This window comes from Myotis yumanensis, unplaced genomic scaffold (assembly GCF_028538775.1).
Source record: "Myotis yumanensis isolate MYYU_CA2020_CCGP unplaced genomic scaffold, mMyoYum1.0.hap1 SCAF_9, whole genome shotgun sequence".
In the NCBI taxonomy this organism is placed as follows: Eukaryota; Metazoa; Chordata; class Mammalia; order Chiroptera; family Vespertilionidae; genus Myotis; species Myotis yumanensis.
Window position 1 is genome coordinate 82137975 of NW_027223760.1, and position 25337 is coordinate 82163311.

The 25337-nt window shown below is 56.8% G+C and overlaps 1 protein-coding gene across 1 annotated transcript in view; it reads right to left on the bottom strand.

Annotated features, from left to right (window-relative positions):
- Positions 1-25337, bottom strand: part of EGFR (epidermal growth factor receptor) — a 113107-nt gene that overhangs the window by 41068 nt on the left and 46702 nt on the right. Inside the window, exons 2-6 of the mRNA XM_070424819.1 lie at positions 7998-8149; positions 6985-7168; positions 4962-5099; positions 2659-2727; positions 941-1059 (exon numbers count right to left, since the gene is read on the bottom strand). Of these exons, the coding sequence (XP_070280920.1) occupies positions 941-1059; positions 2659-2727; positions 4962-5099; positions 6985-7168; positions 7998-8149 (662 nt within the window). The remainder of the gene's footprint in view (positions 1-940; positions 1060-2658; positions 2728-4961; positions 5100-6984; positions 7169-7997; positions 8150-25337) is intronic.

Below are 25337 nucleotides of genomic sequence, written 5' to 3' on the forward strand. Positions count from 1 at the left end.
ACGCTCCGGTGCTCGTGTAGAGCGGACGACCCAGCGCCGTGCGCGGCACAGCCGGAGAGACCGTCCTCTCAGGAGCGTGGCTTTTCTGAAACACGTGTCCCGACTGCGAGCCTTATGATCGTGGGGAGAGGAAATGCACGTCTCCTTTAGTGGGCAGAACGACACAGAGCTCGCACGCTGGGCGGGAACCTCGAGGGTGTTCTGCTCACACTCCATTCACGCCGGCTGCCTTTACAGAGGACACTGCGGGTGCGGCTCAGGGGTACTGGCCGCCGCAGGGGCCCTCGCCTGGCAGCGTGCCACCTGCAAGGACCAGGCCAAACGGGGCGCTGCCTCGCAGCTCCCTCCGCTCCCGCTGTCGCTGACTGCAGGGCTCACACCAGCCTGGGGCTCAGGACTTCCAAGGTGCTCACCCTCAGGGGCAGCTGCATGGGCCCCTCACCCCCCGGGCAACACGGATTTCGTTAGGGCTTCCTGCAGTCCCGGGACAGACGGGAGCACCCCAAGACCCCCTGCGTGGGGTGCCGGCAACCTCTGAGCCGTGGTGGGAAGAGCAGAGCCCGCGGGGCCCCGGGCCCCCTCTAAGTCTCTGCGGCTCATTCTCCTTAACGATAAACAACACGCATTTAGTCCTCGGTGCTCGTCCTATGCCTGGGGCCTCGTGCGAACGCCACATGTTCTATGTCCCGTGGACCATTTAACAGAGCGGCACTCTACCCGCCACCGTCAGCCGAGGAGACCGGAGCACAGAGGTCACAGCCGCGGCCCAAGGTCACAGAGGGAGGGGGGAGGCAGGATGATGACAGAGGCTCCGGTCCCAGGAAGGGCGGCGTCCTCGCCCGCTACCACAGACGGTAATCCACACACCGCAGCCACGGAAACCACCCACGGGGGCTGGGTGGGGGGCAGTGCCCGGGAGGCTGGGGGCAGCGGGCCTTACCAGGCAGTCGCTCTCGCGGGGCCCCGTGCAGCCGGCGGCACACTGGTTGTGGCAGCAGTCACTCGGAGACTTGCCCCGGCAGCGGCCGGAGCACTGCTGGGCGCAGATGGTCTTGGTCACTGAAAAGGAGCACAGGTTGGTGAGCCGGGAGCGGGGGGGGGGGCGGGGGGGGGCGGGGGCGCCCCCAGGGACACCCTGGAGCAATCGCACACGGGGGGGGGGGTGCGGGGGTGTGGGGTGTGGGAAGTGATTGGGGAGGGACCTCGTTCAAGCTCCCGGACACCCCCGTTCTGCCAGGCTAAACCCAGTCGTGACCGTTCTGACGGTGCCTCAGTCTCCCTTATTTTTTGTTGTTGCTGCTACTCTTCACCCAAGGATAGTTTTCCATGGATTTTTAGAGAGAGTGGGAGAGACAGAGAGAGAAACATCGATGTGACGATGTGAGAGAGACGCATCAATCGGTTGCCTCCTGCACGCCCCTGACCACGGCTGGGGAGTGAGCCTGCAACTGAGGTACGACGTGCCCTTGACTGGAATCGAACCCAGGACCCTTCAGTGCATGGACTGACGCTCTATCTACTGAGCCACACCAGCCAGGGCTTCCTGCTTGCTTTTAATCACTGGGGAGAACTGACCAGGTGAAGTCTAGACCTCTAGAGCCGCTGAGCCAGTGGTTCCCAACCTTCTGGCCCTTTAATACAGTTCCTCATGTTGTGACCCAACCATACAATTATTTTCGTTGCTACTTCATAACTGTAATGTTGCTACTGTGGTGAATCGTCATGTAAATATCTGATATGCAGGATGGTCTTAGGTGACCCCTGTGAAAGGGTCGTTCGACTGCCAAAGGGGTCGCGACCCACAGGTTGAGAACCGCTGCGCTAAGCCATTAGCCACTCGTTGGAACCGAGCTTCTGGTGGCACCAGCGCACATGCAAGTGACCGAAAAGACAGCCAGGGAGCCGTGTGGAAGGATGTAAGACTAGTCACGGTCAGACGGTCTGTGAAGGACGGACGGCCAGGAGGTAGGTGACAGGTCCCCAGACCCCTGGTCATCGGTGCTCCTACACTCGGAGCCCACAGAAAACCCTCCTGAGAAAGTCGCTCGGACTTCTCGGTAGGTGGGTCCCAGAGCCGGGGGTGGGGGGGTGGGGGGGAGAGGGCAGGCCGATCAGCCTCCTGTTCCCAGGAAGCGCCGCCTGGCACTGCTCCCAGGGGATGACTGGCGCCGGCGGCTGACTTTCGCTCATTTATGGCCGCCTGGCCCACATGCCCACAACAGCCGGCACCGGGTTCCCCGCGGGAGGTTGGCAGGATTGGTGTTCACTGGGCTGCTCACGTCTGGCCTTACGACCAAGAGTGACTTATAGGTCTGGCCGGTGTGGCTCAGTGGTTGAATATCAACCTGTGAACCGGGAGGTCACAGTTCAATTCCTGGGCAGGGCACATGCCTGGGTTGTGGGCTCGATCCCCAGGGTGGGGTGTGCAGGAGGCAGCTGATCAATGATTCTCTTTCATCACTGATATTTCTCTCTCCCTCTCCCTTCCTCTCTGAAATAAGTAAAAACATATTTAAAAAATGGCAGAGGCATTACTGAAAAACAAAAACAAACAAAAGTACTGGCTTTGGGGCCTTCACACAAGTCTGGGGGGCGGAGGCGGCCGCACATTCGCCGCCCCACCCCCCCCCACCCCCACCCGCTCGCTCGGGGACTCACGTTGTTGGCAGTTCTCCTTGCCCGCAGCCCAGCAGCTTCCGCTGGGGCAGCTCGGGTCGCACTTCTGGCCTAGACAGAAACGGGAGAGTTAAACGCCATCTCAGCGAAGGGGCGATGAGAAGAGCGGGCGCCTTCCCCGGCCCAGAGCAGAGCAGCGGCCTAGACCAGTGGTCGGCAAACTGCGGCTCGCGAGCCACATGCGGCTCTTTGGCCCCTTGAGTGTGGCTCTTCCACAAAATACCGACTTCTGAGCATGGGCCACGAAGTTTCAATCGCACTCTATGTGCGCGCCTACACGTGGTATTTTGTGGAAAAGCCACACTCATGGGGCCAAAGAGCCGCATGTGGCTCACGAGCCGCAGTTTGCCAACCACAGGCCTAGACTCGAGGAGTAGCCGCCATGTTCCTGATGCTCTGCTGGCTGGTCTGGCTGGTCTGTGAGCAGGTGACTTACAAGGGAAGTAAGACGGCTGCACCTCGCACACCTCCATGTACACCCAGCCTTGACACGGAGGCAGTGTGGGCGCACGCAGGCCCGGACCCTGGGTTCAGTGAGCTCCGGGCCCTGTTTCACGCGGGCTCAGGCAGGAGCAGCCCCAGCTTCCCCCGCTCTGTTAGGGTCATCTACCCCGGGGGGGCAGGAGGTGGGGGGTGGGGGGTGGGGGGTGCTGGCTGCAGCCTCCCCCTGCCCCTCCTGAGTGACGGATGGTCAGCCCCAGGGAGGCGGGTTTGTAAGTGAAAGCTCCCGGACTCTTAGCCAGAGAGGGGGGCACAGAGTCCTCTCCACAGGGAGATGTCCACCGTGTGTATCGCTCTGTTCATCATCTACAGCCTCAGCTGTTCCCTCGCCAGCTACAGTCTCGAAAGTTTGCAGCTGATCAGTCAGTGCTCGTGGCTTTCACAGGCGACGGACAAGCACCCCACAGTGAGAGGGGCCTGCTCTTGTCAGGGGCGCTGTGTTTGGGTCAGCACCCAGGGATCCCAGGGATCTGAGGACCCTGCGTTCCAGCTGCGGGGAGAGGACCCCGCTGGGGTTCCCGCTGCGGCGAGAGCAGGCTGCTCACCGGCTCTGGTCATAGGACATTGGCCCTGCCGCCGTCTGTCCCTGCAGATCACACCCCCGGGGGCTCAGGTGCCCTGTCCCCCCAGCCAGCAGCAGCTTTGTCTCTGGAAGAACTCAGATCTCAGACAGAAGAGCTGGTCACCACACGACCACGACCCAGGACACCCGCTCCTGTGACTGACAGTTTTCACAGCTGCCCCCAGGGGCGGAGGGCATGAGCGCAATGCACCTGCTGCTTAGAGTCAGGGAGGATGGCCAGGCAGCACCCTGAACGCACAGGGCTGCACCCTGTGAGGGGAGAGGGAGGGACCCAGACAGACAGACTGAGGCAGGAGATCCAGACAGAGAGACGGAGGCAGAGAGATCCAGACAGACAGAAGGAGGCAGGAGATCCAGACAGATAGACGGAGGCAGGAAACCCAGACAGACAGACAGAGGCAGAGAGGCCAAGACAGACAGACGGAGGCAGGAAACCCAGACAGACAGACGGAGGCAGAGAGGCCAAGACAGACAGACGGAGGCAGGAGACCCAGACAGACAGATGGAGGCAGAGAGACCGAGAGAGAAGGAACCAGAGAGAAGAAAGAGCCAAAGTAACACACAAATGTCAAGGGTGATCATCGGTTATTTTTACTTTTATCTCTACCTTATTTTTCAAATTTCTATTATAAGCACGCAGCAGGTTTATAAAAGAAAAATACTTAAGTTGAAAATGCTTAAAGGCTTCTTTCTTTCTCCCCTCCCTCCCTCCCTCCCTCCCTTCCTTCCTTTTTGTTAACCCTCACCGGAGGATATTTTCCCATTGATTTTTAGGGAGAGTAGAAGAGAGAGAGAAAGACAGAGAGAAACATCGATGTGAGAGAGACACATCGATTGGTTGCCTCCTGTACTCGCCCTGGCCAGGACCTGGGCTGGGGAGGAGCCTGCAACCGAGGTACATGTCCTTGGCCAGAATCGAACCCGGGACCCTTTGGTCTGCAGGCTGGCGCTCTATCCACTGAGCCACACCGGCCAGGGCTGAAGGCATCTTCCTGTGACAGAGGAGACAGTGCCGACCGACCGGGGAGCTCACCGCCTGCCTCAGTGCTAGTCTGCCCCCAGCAGCCTCCCGGACGCGGGTCCTTTGCGTCCTGCGCTTTAAGGTGAAGGGACCTGCGCCTTAGCCGGCCTCCCTGCCGCCATCCCGGCCCCGCGTCCTTGCCCGGCCCAGAGCGGAGGCCGATGCGCCCGGCACACTCACAGCCGCTGGGCGGGTGGCTCGGAAAGTCCAGCGACATGTTGCTCACGAAGCTGCTGTCCACGATGTCGTGCCACTGGACGGTCTCCATGTTGCAGAGGGTGGGGTTGTTGTTGAAGCGCACGGCGCCCTGCAGGATTTCTGCGGGAGAGAGGACGGTGAGCCCCGCGCCGCCCCGTCTGAGCCCTCACGCAGTGTGCACGCGTTTCTTTCTTTTTATTTTGTTAACCCTCACCCGAGGATATTTTCCCATTGATTTTTAGAGAGAGTGGAAGGGAGAGGGAAAGACAGAGAGAAACATCGATGTGAGAGAAACATGTCGATTGGTTGCCTCCTGCACATGCCCCGATCAGGGCCCCGGCCGGGGAGGAGCCTGCAACCAAGGTACATGCCCTTGACCGAATCGAACCCGGGACAGTTTGGTCCGCAGGCCGATGCTCTTCCACGCTGCATCCTGCTGGACGGACACCAGCAAGCCAAGGAGACTCCCCGTGGAATTCCATGGCAGCAGGTGGACAATGAGTTGAGGCCCTGTCCGTGTGGCTCAGTGGTTAGATCTGTCATTTAGTAACTGCTACGTTTCATGTCCCTGCCACAGAGTGAGGGCATGACCACTGTTATCTTCAGTTTTTAAAAAACAAACTTCCCATCTCTCCTATCACCTTCCAGCTTCCTGTCAGAGGACCCTCACGCGTGACCAGCCACGGAAATTCAGTCCTCCCCTGTCACACCTTCCTTCCTCGGCCTGACTCAGACAACGTGACCCAGGAAACTGTCTCAAATATGCGTTGATTTTGTTGTTGTTGTTAATCCTCTTCCGAGGACACTTTTTTTTTCATTGATTTTTAGAGAGAGTGGAAGGGAGGGAGGGAGGGGAGAGAGAAAGAGAGAGAGAAACATTGATGTGAGAGAGACACGGTGATTGGTTGCCTCCTGCACACATCCCAACTGGGGTGGGGATTAAACCCACAATCCAGGTACGTTCCCTTGACCGGGAATCATACCTGAGACCCCTTGGTGTGCGGGGGTCTGACCACTGTGCACACCAGCCAGGCACAGGGTTGATTTTTAATGCATGTCCCTTACACCTGAGGCCAAGGTCACAAGACTGGCAGCTTATTCGCTCCCTAGGCACAGAAAGTCTGCTACACTCCCTTCTCCCAGAGCCTTCACCATTTCTAACTCTCCGGATGCTTTTCCGTGAACATGGGATAACCTGGCTACATCTCCCCTTCCCATTGCACCGTGTACCACCTTTTCAGTAACCTCCACCGGCTGTATCTCGCACATGAGTGGCACGGGATACAAGAGAAAAGCAGTTAGTTGCCTACAAGGGAGCGCCCATTCGACTGTCAGCTGATTTCTCAACAGAAACTATGCAGGCTAGAAGGGAGTGGCAAGAAATACTCAAAGTGATGAATAGCAAGAACCTACAACCAAGATTACTCTACCCAGCAAAGCTATCATTTAGAATCGAAGGTTAGATAAAGAGCTTCCCAGACAAGAAAAAGCTAAAGGAGTTCATCACCACCAAACCACTATTCCATGAAATGTTGAAGCGTATTCTTTCATAAGAGGAGGAAGAAGAAAAAAGATAAATATTTGAACAATAAAAACTTATCTATCAACAATTGAATCTAAAAATCAAAATAAAGGAACAAGAAATCTAATAAAGTAAACTGATGAATAAAATAGAATCAGAGGCATGGAAGCATGGAATAGACTGACGCATCTCAGAGGGAAAGAGGGAGGCGTGTGTGAAGAGATTAACCAAAGAAATTGTATGCATATATGCATTAGCTATGGACACAGACAACAGGGTGGCGAAGGCCTGGGGTGGGGCAGGAACCAGTGGAGAGAGGCAATGGTAGGGGGTTGGGAGGGAGACATCTGTAATACTCTCAATAATAAAGATTAAAAAACCCACATTTGTTGTGATGAATAAAGTCTTCCCTGAGTGAAATGAAGAAGGGCCAGGTGGGCTGTGTCCCATTTCTGCGCTAGGGCCCCCGGGCCGGCCGCTCACCCTGTAGGTTCCGCATGGGCAGCTCCCGCAGGCCGGTCTTGTTGGCGCCGTAGTTGGACAGGACGGACAAGGCGTGGGTGTTCTCGAAGAGCATGTTCCCCCGGATGATCTGCAGGTTCTCCAGGGGGATCTTCTCCACCACGTTGAGGGCAATGAGGACGTAGCCGGCCACCTCCTGGATGGTCTGAGGAGACAAATCGTGAAGCTGGCCTATCTCCTTCGAGGAGCTCAAGAGCGTGAGGTCTAACACGGGCCCAGGGAACCAGGACGCCCCTCTGAATGATGCACACGCGTGGTGACAGCCACAGAGCATGTGGGTGACTGCACGGAGGGCGTGGCAGGTGACGGGGGCACAGTCATTCCCACTTCGTGCCCCCTGAGCCCACTGACGGCAGGAAAGGACAACGTGATGACTCAGCAAAATGGTGACTCGCTTCCCTTGGCCTTCAACACACTCAGGTGAAGATGGGAATGGCTTTATTAATTTATCTTGCATCTGTCCTGCCTGCTTGCTCATGGAAAAAAAAAACACAGCAACCCGGAAGGAGGCCAATCACACCCAGAGTTCAACTGCTGGCTCCTGCTGGGTCTCTGGAGCCAAGCGAGAAACATGGGGACACTTGTGAAATGCGGTTAAACTCTTGGCGGCTGGAAATCAACCGTGGCGGGAGTGTTTACACCAAGGCAATGGGCAGATGCTACAAAGCAAGGCTTTTCAAAAAGTAAGAGCCAGTTCCCAGGGTGCCACGGCGGAAGCCACGGCGACAAGATACCTCTCGGTGTCTATGATGACCGTGGAGCGCCGGCCGGGCCTGTCCCTCTGGGGCGTCCTTTGGTGACCTGGCACTAGCTGGGAGAGTGGCCTCCTCATGCAACGTGCACCTCACGCTCCCTAGGACTCGGAACTGCCGTGGCCGAAGCCAACACGCGCCCAGGAGAATGCCGCCCGGGCCTGTGCCTGCCTCTCTCCACTCCTGTCCTGTCTGGGCGAGGCACCGAACTCAGGAACCAACCTTTAGGAAGGACAGGTCGTAGTCCCTCTGCATGTAGGTAATCTCCAAGTTCCCAAGGACCACCTCGCAGTTGTTGAGCATCCGCTGGAGGCTCAGGAAGTGGTCGTCGAACGTGCCCAGCTGGGTGAGCTTGTTGTTGGTGCCCTGGCAAACTGGGGGGGAAAAGAAGGCATCTCATGAAATGCCCAGGAAGGCACACAACTAAAATAAAACCACATTCACAAACGCCAACGGACTCTGTGTTCCAGCAACTCAGGACGTCAATTCTGATGGAGGCAGACGTGACAGCACAGGGTTAAGCTTTACAAGGTGCAGGGCAGCGGAAGGAAGAGCTCACTCCTACACGCAGGGACTCGTTCAAACGTGTTCAAAAGTCACGGGGACACAGACGAGATTCTATAAAAACCTCTTGGATGAGACAGTCGGTAAGAACCTCAGCAGGCCAAACAATACGCATCAGAGAGCGTATGAATAATGTGGTTACAACGTCGACTAATAACTGCATCGTGAACTTTTTACTTTGCCAAAAGAGAGCACGCCGCCTTCTGTGTGTCAAAGGATATTTACAAACGTAATTCACACCAGGCGACGTGTGCGGACCACCACGGGGTACAGCCGAGAATCGATGATGAGCGCGTCAAGGCGGGAGATCTAAGATCGTCTTCTAAGCGAATGCTCGGAGACTAAACCCAAGGTCTCATTAGATAAGGTTTAGTGAATAACGAAATGGAAACATACATTCAAAAACTGCCAGTGGGAAACCGACAGCGCTCCGTTCATCCGCCCTCCCTGGGGGCCCCGCCCACACAGGTGCGCTCCCCGGCCGGCCGGCCGGCACCGCCTCGGCGCACTCAGCTCCTTCGTTTGTGAAGCTACCAGACTTCATACCAGACAACATTTCCCATGAGGGGGAGACCCACTCCGCAGTCTGTATTTCAAAGCCAAGGAGAGGGTGATATGAAGTCACATTTACAAGCCCAGCTCTTTAAGGGACACGTTCAGGCAGGCGTAACAGAACAAAGGGGTTCGGGCCTTTGAAGCTGGGAGCTTTGAACCACAATCCCTCTGGACCAGAATGACCCGGCCTCGGTCTCTTGATGGAACAAAGTATAATCTTGGTCCACCTTTCACACCAAATATCTCATGTTATGGAATAAAGCAATGGGAACATTTAAATGTGAGGCCACGAAGCCAGTAAATGTATTAAAAAAAATAAAAATCACAGACCCGCTGGCAGATTTAAGACAAAACCACAGAGAGCGAGTGCCTGTTAATTCATCCAGGAGAACATTCTTGTTCGGCCACTGCCGCATGGTGTGCCCTTGCGGCACCGCCGGCTGCTCCAGATCGGGAGGCGCTCTCCTCCAATGCAGACCCAGGGACACCCCGTCTCCCAGGCTGCCAGGAGGCGGAACAGCAGGAAAGCTTGGAGCTCCTTCCCTTAGAGGGAACGACTGGGAATGTGCGGGATGTGACACGGGTGCATCGGACGGACGTGTGCCTGCCCCGGGCGCTGTCTGTTTCATGGGGAGCGACTGGGTCTGCAGATAGGCTTAGTCAAACGTGGAGTGTTAAGCAGAGTTACTTTGTAGAACCTTCATAAAGAAGAGGGAGAGAGAGAGAGAGAGAGCGAGAGAGAGAGCGATATGTTATACTTTAAAAATGTCCTTAAAATATGCATTTAGGACTAGGTGTTTAAGCAATTAATCCGAAGAGAGAAGAGATTCAATATGACTTCAGTGCTGTATGTTTGACGACCAACAGGTGTGCCCAGCCCCGTGTGCGCTATGCCTGGCTTTACCCCTCGCAAACGTGAGGGCAGATTCCACTGAGTCAAGAGCAGCAGGACCTACTCAGCACTAGTTTTCCTTCCTCAAATCTGGTGACGATTCGGAACCGCAGAGAAAAGCTGAAAGGACCGTACTGCGGACATGCTTCCGTTAGCATGTTGCTATGTTCCCCTCGTCACGTATCTACTCATCTTACTTTAAAAAAAAAAATGTTTTTACTGATTTTAGAGAGAGAGGATGAGAGAGGGAGAGAGTGATAGAAACGTCCATGATGAGAGAGAATCATTGATCAGCTGCCTCCTGCATGCCCTGCACTGGGGATCGAGCCACCAACCCGGGCCTGTGCCCTGACCGGGAATCGAACCGTGACCTCCCGGTTCATGGGTCGACGCTCACCAACTGACCACGCCGGCCGGGGCTGTCTTACTTTCGATGCATTTAAAAGGGGCAGATATCGGTACGCGTCACCCCACGGCCACCGCTTCTGGTTCAATGGCTGTTTCCTCTGCTGTTGGCGGAACATGCAGAGGAAAGTGTGACCTAATCTCTCTGCAGCACCTGGCGAGTTTCCACAAATGCACACGTGCGCACACGCGTGTCACCCACACTCCTCTCACACGAGAGGACACACCATCACCCTAGTGAGCCCTGCATGCCCCTCCCGCGGATCCCTGCCCCCCAGCCTTGCGGGCTTCAGGGCTCGGCACTAGCGGGAGGGCGCCACGCTGTCCCTGTGGGGAGGCGCCCTCCGGAGGGCAGCCAGGCTTCTGGGGGTCCCCACGGCGAGGCCTGGCATCTGCTCAGCCCTGAGCGGCGGGCTCAGGCAAGGGCTTGTGGGAAACTGTCTGCTGTTATCCTTGGACACCGAGGGCTGGCCCACAGCCTGGCCATGTTTTTTCTCGAGCCCTACACCTTATCGTAACCGAGAATAAAACAAAATGCCCCTCCTGTGTGTGTGTGTTGGGGGGGGGTGGGGGGCGGAGCCTGCCCCTCCCCCGTGGCATTAGGGGGTCGGCACCCCTCTTTGCCCACAAGCCCGGGCAAGACATTCAAACCAGTTTCTTCAAGTTTCCCCCAACCCACTTAGACGCTTGGAAGTGCCTGAGTAACCGTGTAATTGCTTTAATTTGTTGTTTTCTCGACGCCACATTAATGGCTGCCCGGGCGGCTGAGCCCTCGTAAGCCCCTCCCTCGGCCTCCTGAGCTGTCTCGGCCCGTTTTCCACGGAGCGCCTCGTTCTGAAGCAGAAACCACGTTTTTCTTATTTCTTCCACATTTTCTTCATTTCTCGAATCTGCTATAGTAACCAGATATGACTTTGTAATAACAAGTAACTGAGGATACAATGTACGAAAATCTGCGGTGCACGAGAGAAGAAGGTGGGTGTGTTAATAAAATACACTTTTTTAAAGAAAAAAATGGAGAAGCCACCACGCCCACGCACACGCACAACTACTGAGATCCTCCACGTTTTCCGTGATTCATGTTAGGAGGCTTCGTGAAACTGCTTTAACAACGAGAAACAATCGGTGAACAATGCAGAACCACCTGCAGACTGTGAGAAGGCAAGCGACGACGCTGCGATTCGTTCCTCGCACTATTTCTCAGAACAGGTGCATAGGGTGGCTCTTGGGAGACACCGGGCATCGTACGGTGACGGTTTCCAGATCTATAAATACATTTTTAAACTTCGGGGACCACAGAGTACATTTACCCACAGAGAAATGTTACAAAGCATGATTATAGTACCAGACTCGCCTATGAAGATTGGTAATAATGGGAACGTAGGAAAATTACGGCTGACTCACATGCAATAACAATTAGGAAAACAGTGGAAGCAAGCACAGAGCAGCACCGACATGTTCGCTGCTCGCTGAACCAAAGGCTTTGGCATGTGGGGGAAGTCTCACTAGAGTGGCGACGATTTTTCTTGATTTTCCAAAACTTTCTCTTTTGTCCACAGTTCCTTGCTGGTCATATTCGGGTTCATGACGAATAATTACCTCGCGGCTTGTAGGCATCCAAAGAGCGTTGACTTTGAATCTGCACGGCAACCAGGAAATGCTCAGGGGACACTCAGAAGTCCTCTCCAACAGCCGGTCACCCGCCCTGTGCACCTGCCCCCGGGCAGCACCTGCCACGCACGCTGTGGCACGGCCAACACACTGCACACCGAGGGACCCTAATAAGTTAGCGAGCAGAAGACTTTAGATCAGTGGTTCTCAACCTCCCTCATGCCGCGACCCTTTAATACAGCTCCTCATGTTGTGGTGACCCCCAACCATAAAATTATTTTCGTTGCTACTTCATAACTGTAATGTTGCTACTGTTATGAATCGTAATGTAAATATCTGATATGCAGGATGTATTTTCATTGTTCACGACCCACAGGTTGAGAACCGCTGTTTTAGAATAACATCTTTCATTTTTGATGTGATGAAGAGAACACAACACTGGTAGGTCTCCATCCCCAGGATTCTCTTCAGAGCCAGTAAAACAATCCCAAGATGCCTGACCGGCGTGGCTCAGTGGTTGAGCTTCAATCTATGAACCAGGAGGTCACGGTTGGATTCCCGGTCAGGGCATATGCCTGGGTTGTGGGCTCCATCCCCAGTGTGTCCCTCCCCAGCTCGCCCACTGCCTCGTGTGTGCGCCAGAGGCACCACGGCCCGTGGCGGCGTCGGGGTGGCTGTGGCCTCGAGGCCGGTGCGTCCCGCTGCCCGGTGGCCCCGGGGGCTGTCTGTGCTGCTCACTCCTCACCCACGAGACACAGTCAGACAACAGAACGGCCGTGGCCGGGACGGCATCGGAAGCAGCGCTGCCGGAAGGAGCACCCAGGCCCTTTGGGAGAGGCCTTTATCCATGAAGTAGCCGCAGGCACCCTCAGCCACGCAAGAGACATGCTCAAGGAACATGGGACGGGGACTCCCTGCTGGTTACCAGGCAACGGACCGGCTCCCCCCGAGGGAGGACCACGCTGCCTGGAGGCCGGGCCGCTGGGAGATGCTAGCACGGCCTCCTGCCGCCCCCCGCCCACCCCCAGGAAACAGCTGCCTTCCCTGTCCTCGCTCCCCTCCCTGGGCCACCGCTGTGCCCCCATGTGGGTACCGGGGGCCCCTCCTGCCCGGTGGCCGGTACCCACAGGAGTCCCTCCCCAGCCGTGAGCACCCTCCGGAGAGGGTGAGTCATGTGCCAGGAAGCCAGGCTTTCCAGCAGCCGGGGGCGAGGCCTGGCTGGCGGCGTTTCCCTGCGGCAGACGCGGCCCGGTTCCGCCCCCTCCCGAGATGGCTGACGTGTTCTTTACAAGTTTTCTTCTGTGATTAACCATCTTTTAAAAAACCTCTCTCTCTCACGCACACTTGTGTTTGCTTCTTTTTTTTTTTTTTTGGTATTCCTCACCCAAGGAGATTTTTCCCACTGAGTTTTAGAGAGAGTGGAAGGGATGGGGAGAGACCGAGCGAGAAGCATCGATGGGAAAGAGACAGCATGCGCCCCGGCCGGGGCTGGGGATGGAGCCTGCACCCGAGGTACGTGCCCTCGACCGGAATCGAACCCTCGGCCCTTCAGTCTGAGGGCTGATGCTCTAACCACTGGGCAACACGGCCGGGCACACCTCAGCTTTGTGGACTCTGGAACCATCAGCAAACTGAGTGGCCCCTGCCAGCGACCAGTGGCCGTGGCTCAGGGGCTGGAGGAGAACGTGGCTCCCCCACCATCAGGCACCATCTCCATCACGGGGGTCTCTTCCCACTTTGTCCATGACGCAGGGGCCCCTGGGGAGGACCCGGGGGTGGGCGGTGGAGACTCTGGTTAAGGCCAATGGCACGTGGCCGACCCCCAATCAATGCCATGTGACTCCAGTCCGCGGGGCCTGGCCAGGTTCCCGGCGGGATGAGCCGCTTCCTACCCCTGGCGCCCGAGGCTGCCCTCTGCCCTCCGCCCTCTGCCCTCCGCTCCCTCCGCTGTGTGCGGCCTGGCGGGCGGCCTGCGCTCGGGCCCCGCGGGAGGGGCAGCTGGAGCCGGCCACGGCCACCTGGCCCGCCTGGTCACAGGGGCGGCCGGGCTCCGAGGACGGCGTGTGGGCCGTGTCCTCCGGCCGCCCCTGGGCACGGGGAGGAGGCCGCAGCCCCGGGGCCTTCAGAGCAGCCCCTGCAGAAGCTGCTCCAGCCCCCGAGCAGCCCCTCCACCCGGCCCTGCGGTGGTTCCCTAAGTGGGGCTGGGGCTGTGGGCGGTGTGTCTGCACGTGTTTTTGTCTGATGCTCGTTTTGAAATGGACATTTTGTTTCCGCTTACTCCTCCTTAAGTATCTCCTCAAGTGGCTTTTCCAAGGGGAAAGCAAGCGGCAGCTCCCAGTCCTCCCGGGCCTGGGCGAGGCCGGACCCGACCCTCTCCCGGGTCAGCTCTGCAAGCACAGCCGCCTCCCGGGCTCGCTGAGCAGGAACACGGACTCGAAAGCCACCAGCAGCCGCCAGGGGAGCGGGCCCAAGCCAAACCCGGCCCCGGGACTCTTCATTAGGCTCAGACACGACTGTCTCTAGAACACGTGAGCCCTCACGGGGAGCGCCAGCCACTAAAAGCAACCGTTCTCCCGGCCCGTGGCGCAGTGGCTGAGCGTCGACCTACGAACCAGGAGGTCACAGTTCGATTCCCGGTACATGCAAGGGTTGCAGGCTCGATGCCCAGTGTGGGCTGTGCAGGAGGCAGCCGATCAGTGTTGCACTCTCACATCAATGTTGCTCTTTCTCTCTCCCCCTGTTCCTTCCTCTTAAATCAATAATGATAATAATAATAATAATAAAGAGTAATATGCTAATTAGACCGGACATCCTTCCGGATGTCCTTCTGGACGACCTTCCAGACGAAGCCGGGGCTGCGAGGGAAGCCCAGGTCCCGGGTGCCAGAGGGAAGCCGGTGCCGGCAGCCGGGGGAAGGAAGGCCTACGCTTGCATGAATTTCGTGCATTGGGCCTCTAGTATGTATATAAAAGCAACAGTTCTCATAGGCAGCCACTTGCTATCAGGCGGGTCCCCTGCCTGGAGAAAGAAGAGACGGTGCTGCCAGCCAGCACGGCCTCTCATCGCCACAGGTCTCCGTCCAGGAAACAGGGCCCGCAGTCTCGTTTCCGACGACCCAGAGCAGGCCGGGCAGACCTCTGAAAAGAGCAGGGACTAGCCCTGGCCGGTGCGGCCCAGTGGGTGGAGCACCGTCCCATGCACCACAAGGTCCCTGGTTCCATTCCTGGTTAGGAGTGGCTTTGTGTGCAGGGTGCTGCCGCTCTGCTCGGCATCTTTACTGTTAGGACTGAACACACAACCCCACGTGTCCCACTACCTCCTGGCTTTCCACGCCCGGGAGATGGTTGTCAGGCCGGCTTGTCCGTCCCGAGGGACTGAGCGTTTTGATCTTGCTCAGAGGGTCTGGCACGGCCCACGCTGTGTCGACAGCTCCGTCACGGAACCCTTCCTCGCCTTGATCTGAAGCTGGCCCACGGCTTGTGTCCTCTGGCTTAACACGGAGGCATCCCACTTCTCCTCCACCTCACAGCCTGCAGGCCCCTGCCCCCCAGGCTGTCCTCCAGCCCTTCTCCCGTCCACGCTCCTGGGGAGGCCGTGCAGTGGCCTCCTGCACAGCCACGCCCCCCAGAAAGACCCTGTGCGGCTCCTCTGCCCAGCTTCCTCTCGGGGTTCGCCTTCGCTCCCGCTGGGGTGATAGAAGCGTTCTGTTGTCTCACAGCACTTTCCGTCTCTTTCACGAACACTATGTCATCCCGAGAACAACAGCAAACATTCTGTTTTCCTTTGCGGTCCCTTTCGTTTATGACCCAGTCGGCAAGCAATAAAAGATGAATAAATATCGCTGAAGTACTTGCATAAACATCATGTATAAGTTTTCAGCGGCCTTGGCTCACTACTTTCTTTTTTTAAGGTTTAATAACGCACACACCAGTTGAGCAATGGAAATGGAATCCCCACGGTGTCTATTAATAGTCGGGCTGCCGGTAAATTCCTCCCCAGCTGGATGAGAAAGTATTTTTCCTTGCTTGGTGTTCAGTTTCTATAGCACCCTACTGACCCCGCAGAATCCGAGCTGCTACAGGCCGCTGATACAGAGCTGGTGCTGGCAGTCCCTTTTCCGATCGAACGTGTCTGGGATTCAAACATAGTGATGCCTTCCCCAAACCACGAGCCCCTTAGAATAACAGACACGAAGACATATCGCGGCCGTCCTGGCTTTGCTATTACTTGTGATCCAAGAGGACAGACACATAAAGATAAGTCACACGGGTGACTCGCAAAACAGATTTCCTACTTTCCTCTAAAAATTGCAACCTTCCGCTTTTCTCCTTGTGTGTTTATCTTGCTTCCAGAAAAGACGTGGCCTCTCTTCTTTGTTAACCTTTCTGTTGCAGCTCTCATGTTTGAAGTGTGACAATGACGGGGAACGGGTCCATCGTTACGGTAATTCGAGGCCAAAGGCTCTGGGAGTGGATTCCCTCATCTCTTAGCAAGAAACTCCTTGCGCCCCCTCTGTGCCTCCCTCCCCCCTCTCCCCGCCAGACACTTAAAGATAATGCCCAGAAACCTCCTCGGCTGCGTTGGGTGATCAGAAGTGTCTTTCAAAACACAGGTGCTCCATTGCGTGGATGTTCCATAGCGTAGATGCGCCGTAGTTTTTTTAATCCACTCATCTGCTGATGGGCACTTAGGCTGTTTCCAGACCTTAGCTGTGGTAAACTGTGCTGCTATGAACATAGGGGTGCATATATTCTTTCTGATCGATGTTTCCGTTTTCTTTCCTAGAAGTGGGATGACTGGGTCAAACCATGGTACATTTACACCATGGAATACTATGCAGCAATAAAAAAGAAAGGACTCTTACCTTTCGCAACAGCGTGGAGGGGCCTGGAGAGCATTCTGCTGAGCGAAATAAACCAGTCAGAGAAAAGACAAGGATCCCATGATCTCACTCATCTGTAGAGTCTCATGAACCAAATGAACTGATGATCAAAATTAGATCCAGAGACCGAGAAGCATGGACAGACCGTTGAACCTCAGAGGGAAGGCGGGGGAGGGTGGGGGGGGGGGGTGGGGAGAGATCAACCGATGAACTTGTCTGCATATATGCATAACCCGGGGACACAGACAATGGGGTAGTGAGGGCCTGGGGGTGGGGGGATGGGAGCGGGCTGGAAGAAGTCAATGGGGGGAAAAGGAGGACCTACGTAATACTTTCAACAATAAAGATTATAAAACATACACAGGCACTGTTATGTGAACCTCCATTGCCTTCCCCAAGATACTCCACGGCAGTGGTTCTCAACCTTCCTAATGCCGTGACCCTTTAATACAGTTCCTCATGTTGTGGTGACCCCCAACCATAAAATTATTTTCGTTGCTACTTCATAACTGTAATTTTGCTACTGTTATGAATCATCATGTAAATATCTGATATGCAGGATGTATTTTCATTGTTACAAATTGAACACAATTAAAGCATAGTGATTAATCACAAAAACAATATGTAATTATAGATGTGTTTTCCAATGGTCTTAGGCGACCCCTATGAAAGGGTCGTTCAACCCCCAAAGGGGTCGCGACCCACAGGTTGAGAACCACTGCTCTATGGTGAGGCCAATCTCCGATGCCTAGAGACTCCCCGTGTTAAGGTGAGGGGTGAAGTGATGGGGCTGGAGCCGCATCTCAGGGTCTAGAAAACCGCTCCCCCGAGAGCCCCTTATCCCACCCCACGCCTGAGGACCAAGCCCAGGCTCCACCCTGCTCGGCAGTGGAACGGTTTGCCTTCACCCCTGAGCCTGCCCTGGCTCCGCCGCTGCCCCTCCATCTGACCGAACACGTCGAGGGAGATAAAGTCATTCCTGGCAGCTGGGCCCTGCGTGCCCCTGCAGGCCAGGGCTGCGCGGGGCGCTGTCCAAAGGCCTTCCGATGGCTGGGGGGCCGGGGCCCTGGGCCATGGACATATTTCAATGGGCCAGTAATCTGTCATCTAAAGCACTTCTCTTGTTTGTTTGTCTTCTGGCTTTTTAAGCTGACGAGCTGGTTATGGAGGCCAGGAAGGAGAGGAGTGGAGGAGCGGCAATGTGCGCCTGATGCCTTAACTGAACTCATCCTCAAGCTGTTTACTCGGGCCCGCGGCCAGATCTTGGAAGCGTAGGGGGGAGCAGAGGGGTGCCTCCCAGTGAGCGGATTCCTACTCTGTTGAACGACCCCTCAAACCAGATCTCCCCCGCCCGGAAGCTGAGAAAGTTTTCTACACAAGCACGTCTTTGTAAGCTCAATTGACTTTTACAATAACTAGTGCTTTGAGTTTAAGAAATACAGATGTTGTGTGGGCGGCGGCGAGGGCGAGGGGGTGGGGGGGAAGGGGAGGATCGAGGGGAGTAAGGTTTAGTTAGATGTCTCCTCCTTCGGAAAATGTGGTAACACTTTCTTTCATGGAAAAAGCACATCGATGTGAAGGATTACTAAAACATGGAAATCGTTTGTAGAAGAGAGAGAGAGAGAAAGAGAGAGAGAGAGCGCGCAAGCGGGCATGCGCCATGGCTGCTGGGTGCAGGGAGGCCCGACTGGGCCATCTCCTTCCCAGGTCCTGGTGGCAGAGTCTCTGGGATTGGAATTTTATGCTCGAAAACAGTCCGAAAGCTGGGGAGCACAACCAGGCCATTCACTCAAATGCTAGTTCAATTTTCCAAACAAACACAAAACCCCAAAGATGAAGGAACAATGAGGAGTAAGTATTGTAAGTACCAGCCAAGGAATAAGGGAGCTCTGATGCACTCGCCAATCCATTCATTTTCATGGGGAAGTGGTTGTTGCCATTAGAAATACACTTGCCTCCCCTCCCCAAATCTCCTCACTCAGCGTTCAGTATTGACTTGAGGTTCAATGGGGGTGTTTGGGCTTGGCTGAAGGTTTGTGGCTGTTTCATAGGACAATTTCAAAAGTAAGTTTTAAGCCCCAAATCCCACAATAGCTTTCACATAATGAATGGCTGGCGCAAAGTACTCCTCCCACCTGAGCCTCCCTATCCTCATCTGTAAGATGAGGCTAAAAAGTGCCCCACAACAGGTCATCTTAAGGATTAAAATTGTTAATATCTGTAAATAGTGTCAGGCTCATGTAAGCTATTGCTATCTTCATTACCACCACCATCACCACCATGACCATCCTCCTCCTCCTCCTCCTCATCTTCTCCATCATCACCATCACTGCCATCATGATCATCATGACCATCATCACCATCATCATCTCCATCATCATCATCATCATCATCATCATCATCATTTTCCCATCATCACCATCACCATCATCGTCTCCATCATCATGATCATCATCACCATCACCACCATCAAGATCATCACCATCTCCATCATCGTCACTATCATCCTCACCACCATCATCACCATCACCACCATTATTGTCTCCATCATCATGATCATCACCATCACCACCAAGATCATCACTATCTCCATCATCATCATCATCTCTATCACTATCGTCACCATGATCATCACCATCATCGCCACCATCACCACCATCATCACCATCATCACCATCTCCATCATCATGACCATCTCCACCATCATGATCATCATCACCATCTCCACCATCATGATCATCATCACCATCTCCACCATCATGTCATCATCACCATCTCCATCATCATGATCATCATCACCATCTCCATCATCATCACTATCATCATCACCATCATCATCTCCGTCACTATCATCACCATGATCATCACCATGATCATCACCAGTGTCATTTTGGTGCCCAGGGTCCAGGGACATGGCAGGGATGGGACTAACACCCTTCCTGCCTCATGAAGCTTACAGTCCCTGTCTCCATGTGGGCATGAGTCAACCGAGTGCACTGCTCACGAGGGGCCCCTCCTCGGAGCTGGTTATCTCCGGCTCAAACCAGTGCATAATGACGGAGATTTCATAACACCCCAAGATCCACGGCATCCACACGGGGTCCCCGCCAGTTTCCAACCGTAGGTTGTACCCAAAGATCCTAAACAACACCGTGATTGTAGAGCTTGAATGTGCAATTTTGAAAAATCCAAAAACTTAACAAGAGCCAAGTGACCTTCCAGAGCCTTCTTGGTCCACACCTGTGCCCTGCACAGCCTCCGCTGGAAGATTCCGTCCGTGTCAAGCCTCACGGGCATCCGAAACTCACCGACACCAATAAAACGTGTTGAAACGAAGCTCTAGGTGCGACGGACGTGGTACGGATGGCACAGGAACACTGCCAATGGCGCAGGGGGGAACGGCAACAAGCCTGGACACTTCAAAACCATGACTGATCCACAAAACAAAAGCTCTTCCTGTAACGTAAACTACAGCTTTCTGCTTCCCAGCTCTATTTGTTCACGGGCTCTCGCTCCCTAATGAGACTTTTTACAACTACACGCGCACACACACGTGCACACGCCGCCTGAGCTGGGAACGGCCAGCGGCTCCTGCTCCTCGGACGCTCCCTCTCACTCAGCGCCCTCTCTGTGCCTCCCCTGCAGGCCTCCTTCCCGGGCTGCACCGAGGGCCTGAGCTGACACGTGTGCTGGTGAGGCGGGCAGCTCCGAGTTCCCCTGACCAGGCCTCATGGAAGCAGCTCGGGCGGAGGGAGAGGAAGCCCGAGGGCGCTGTGTGGCGAGTGCACCGCACGAGGAGGCCCCGCAGCGTGAGCAGGGCCTTTCCCACGGGCTCGCTCCCGAAGGGGAAGGAAAGGCCAACACGCTTGTAGGGAAAACACATCCTCTCTGGGACGCGTCATCCTGCGCAAACATGCAGCGTCTCAGTGTTCCTTATGCATCTTGTACGTAAAGGAATGGTTATGCTAATGACTACGAGTGAACTTACACATCATTATTGTAGTTGCTTCAGCAGATACCCACGTGCCGAAGAGTGCCTCTATTCCCCGGCATTCACCAGCACGTCACCATCATCCCACGAAACTTACTAGGTCCCAGCACTCAGCGTCTACAGCCACACCTCACAGCTATTTTTTTCTGGACAACACGTTTCAGACACAGCCTGGTGGCACGGAGAGACCAAGTCCCCTCAGCATCTCCTACAGGAAGCCAGGAACGGGGTTCGGGACCTGGTCGGTGAGAGTCGCTGAGCCCAGAGCAGCCGGGCCTCGCCGGTGTGCTGCTGTGAGCTCCTGGCAACCGTGCACCATCCGCCCCCCATCCTGACGCGACCAGGGCCCGTGCACCGGCCGAGCCAGAGGGAACCCGTGCGATGGCAGTGGCGGAGGGGCAGGCTGTGAAGCAGCTACAGCAGCAGCTCACACCCTAGTTCCCAGAGAGACAGAGGCACTGAACACACCCCCAACGCCCCCTGAAGGATCTGACGCTTGCGCTGGTCTGTGCAGAAGAAGTTTGAGAGGAGAAAGGGGTAGAAAGCGACAGACTGGGACAACACGAGTGCAGGCAGTAGGAGGACACAGGTACATTTGCTGAGCGCGTCGGGACCGATGCCAGATGCCAGTCGGAACGGCTGCTCACCGGTCACTGATTCGGGGGGGAGGGCGGCACGGAGGGCTGGAAGTGCCGCCAGCTGGGGCAGGAGGCTCTGCAGGGCAGGGGCGGTGAGGGGCGGGAGGGCCGCCAGTGCTGGAGGCGGTGGCATGCAGGCTGGGGCGGCGAGACAGGTGAGGGTTCAGGTTATCCAAGGGCAGGGATGGCAGAGGTCGGGGCGCCAGGAGGGAGGCTGAGAGCGGGAGGAAAGGGCGGGGTGGGTGGGGTGGGGAGAAATGCGGTGTTTGAGGGTTTAGCCAGAAGCTTTCTGGTTCATGGGCAGCTCCGAGGGCGGAGCCTCCTTTGCGAGTTACAGGCTGTTCCACAGAACACCTAACCAGTGGTCCGCAAACCACGGCTCGTGAGCCACATGCGGCTCTTTGGCCCCTTCAGTGTGGCTCTTCCACAAAATACCGACTTCTGCGCACGGGCCACGAAGTTTCAATCCCACTGTATGTGCACGCCCGCATGTGGTATTTTGTGGAAGAGCCACATTGAAAGGGCCAAAGAGCCGCATGTGGCTCGCGAGCCGCAGTCTGCCAACCACGGACCTAACCTGATACCATTTCTCTGGAACGCGGGCTCAGGCCAACCCTCGAAATCTCTTCTGGGTGGTAAGGAACCCCTCGTGTGAGGTAAAGGGACTCTCATGGCCTGAACTGAGATGAAAAACTCCCAATAGACAGGGTGTCTATTGCATCTTAAAAACTCTCCCTGTGCTTGGACACTTGCATGGGACCTGTTCTCCCAGCATCTTCAGCGCAGCACCCAGCGTGACTCCAGGCCGTCGGATGGCAAAGAGCCACCCGCACGGGCAGACCTTGGCCAGATGCACCGCCCCCCCCCCCCCCCAAGGTCGCCCGTCCCACCAGGACGCGCCTGTACCTGCCAGAGAACTCAGTCAGTGACAGCGAACGGCCGACTGCGTCGCCTACATGCCGTTCTGTCCCCCGGGAACTGCCTCCCCTGTGAAGCCCCGTGAACGGACGGACATTATCCAGGACAGCACGGCCATCTCAAACGAGACACAATCGCCATCGAGTGCGGAGCACCGTGTCTCTGACCTGTTCTTAGTGGGAATTCTCGGAACGGAGAGAAAGGCAGCGATGGGGCTGGCGGTGGGGCGGGGAGGTGAGGAGGACGTCGGAGAAGGCACGGCTCCCGCCGGCTGGTTACGGGACAAATGAGATCTCTAGAACCGGGGGGGACTGTTTGCTTCTTCCCATCAAGCAAAACGCGAAGATGCCGGAGACATTTTCCAAACGGCCACGCCATGAGCGGAGGGAGGAGGCCATGCGTGTGGCCGTCGAGGGCGCTCCTCTGACCTGCGTGTTCCGGGAAGGGCAGCCGCCTGCGGGCACCCCCTCCGCTGGAACGCCTCTCAGGGGCAGGGGCACAGGGGGAGGCGGCCTTTCCTGCCGACCCTGCCGGGCAAGGTCCCCCTTTGCTTTGCTCTCACACGTCTATCCCCAGATCCCCTCCCCGCTGCTCCGTCCAAGCGCTCGGAGGCTGGGGTGGGAGGGGTTTGCCAGGAGGACCGCGAGGAGAATGTTGTCTCCACACTCGCCCCGCCCGCCGGACACCGCCCGCCCCGTGTTGTAACACTTGGATCTCGCTCATGGAATCTTCCCCGCTTTCAACACACATGACCTCTCCCCAGAGACTCGGTTATCACTCCTGGCCCCGTAACCCGTCCAGCAAAGCCCCAACTTGCAACAAACAGGCGATTCACGGCCCCAGCAAACAGTTATCTCATCTCCCAGAAACGACACCTGGCAGGCTCCCCCGAAAGGCGCTGGACGCACCTCCAGCCACACCGCTCCCTGCTAGCAGGGTAAACATTAGAGGATAAATGTGCCTTTTAAGTCTGAAGGCGCCGGGACCGTGGAAAATAAAATCATAAAACTAGTCCCAGGGTGTGTCTGAGGGTGTGCAGGCAACCCAAGGAGAGCGAGCAGTTCCCGCTTCGTCCATTAGTTCCTGGGCCCTGTGCTGAGTGCTGGAGGCCCAAGGCAGGTCTGGGCCTCATGGAGCTGGTCGCCCAGGAAGGAGGGAGGGAGGGAGGAAGGGAAGAAGGAGGGAGGGAGGGAGGGAGGGAGGGAAGAAGGAGGGAGGGAGGGAGGGAGGGAAGGAGGGAGGGAGGAAAGGAGGGAGGGAGGGAGGAAGGAAGGGGGAAGGAGGGCCGGGGCCTCATAGAGCTGGCTGCCCAGGAAGGAGGGAGAGAGGAAGGAAGGAAGGAAGGAAGGGAGGGAGGGAGGGAGGGAGGGAGGGAGGAAGGAAGGAAGGAAGGAAGGGAGGGGGAAGGAGGGTCCGGGCCTCATGGAGCTGGCCGCCCAGGAAGGAGTGAGGCAGACCCTGCATCCGGTGTCTGTCCACACCTGCAGGACAGGCTGGGGCGAAGGGAAGTGAGCAGCCGCCTTCTCCGGGCTGATTTCCCCAACCACGTCCTCGTGGCGTCAGACATTCCTTCTCACACAGTGAACAACGTTCAGGTGGGAGAATGGGCCGAGCATCTGTCCAACCCAGAACGGCGACCACGGCGTTGCTCTGCGGCCTCCCTCGCAGGGAGGGGAGTGATGCCCGCGGTCCCAGGAGCCGAGCCCAGGGGTCACTAAGGGCCCCTCTGGCCTCCTCGGTGGAGCAGGCGGGTGAGCAGCAGGGCGGGCCCAGCGTGGTGGGCGGGCTGGGGGGTGTCAGTCCCTGCCCAGTCCTGCTTCTCGTCTCCCCTCTTTTTCTAGGGCTCAGGCTGCCGGGCCTCCCCTCCGCCTCCGGGGCCTCGCATGGAGGCCCTCCTGGTGTCGCCTCCTGGGTTTCCTGTCGGCGGGATCCCACCTGGTGAAACTCCCGAGCCTCCAGCACGTCACCGTGGCTTTCTCCAGCCCCCACCACGCAGTCACCTTCGCAGGGACAAGTGTGGAAACCGTGGGAGACAAGACTTCCCTCTGTGGCGAGGCCATCGGCGGAATGCCCGGGCTGCGTCCGCCAATGGGTGGTGCAGGATGCTCTCCCGGATGCCCGCTGCGCTGCCCGGGCGTCACTGCACAGCTCTGAGGGCAGCGCCAGGGCCTGAGCTGGGCACTGGGATGTCACACCCACTCCGCGCTCACTCAGTGGCCGCCTGCGGATCTGAAAAGGAGGCGAGAGGGCCTCTCACCACGTCCCTGTGCCGCCGGGTGAGCCATCTGAACCCACAGAGCACACCCGCCTCCCTCCGACCTTGCCGAGGAGTCCGGTTACCGGCAGGCGGTGTGGCCAGTGACCTCCGGGCTTCACTGGGGACCGTTGGGAAGTGACAGTCACCGAGAATGTCAGAGGTTATTTCATCCTCCTCACTGCTCAGCGGCAGGCGTGCGTCTCACTGCTGGAGGCGCGAGGGCTGTGCAACGAGCATCGGACCTGGGAGCGGAGGGACGCGTGTGGTCCAGGCGCCTGCGGGGGCCGGGGGCTTGGCTTCTCCGAGGCTCAGCCACGGTCTCAGCGAATCGTTGGGCTGGGTGAGGTCCACACGCTTGTCAGGCCGCCCCTGTGACTTTAGGACTGGCCGGGGGGGGGTGGGGGGGGCGGCGGGGAAACTACGGAAGTTCATAGAGTCCAGGAAGAGAACAAAGCGAGAGACACCATGTGTGGGCTCCTCCTCCTGCTCACAGCCTCCAGTGCGGCTCACGGCCACGCCCAGGCCCACGGCCACGCCCAGGCCCATGCCCCACAGCCACACCCAGGCCCACGCCCAGACCCCACGCCCACGCCCCCACGGTCACACCCAGTCCCATGGCCATGCACAGGCCCCACGGCCACACCCACAGCCACACACAGGCCCCACACTTCACTGGAGGAGGCAAGCTCTTCCATAAAACGTAGATTTGTGTCAAAATAGGAAATTAACAGCAAACCGTATACCCCGGCTTTGCTGTTTTCAGACGGTGTGCCATTTAACCTTCACCCAATCCGGGCCTCCTCCCCATTTTACGAAAGGAGAAACCGAGGTCTGGAGATAAGCTACTCA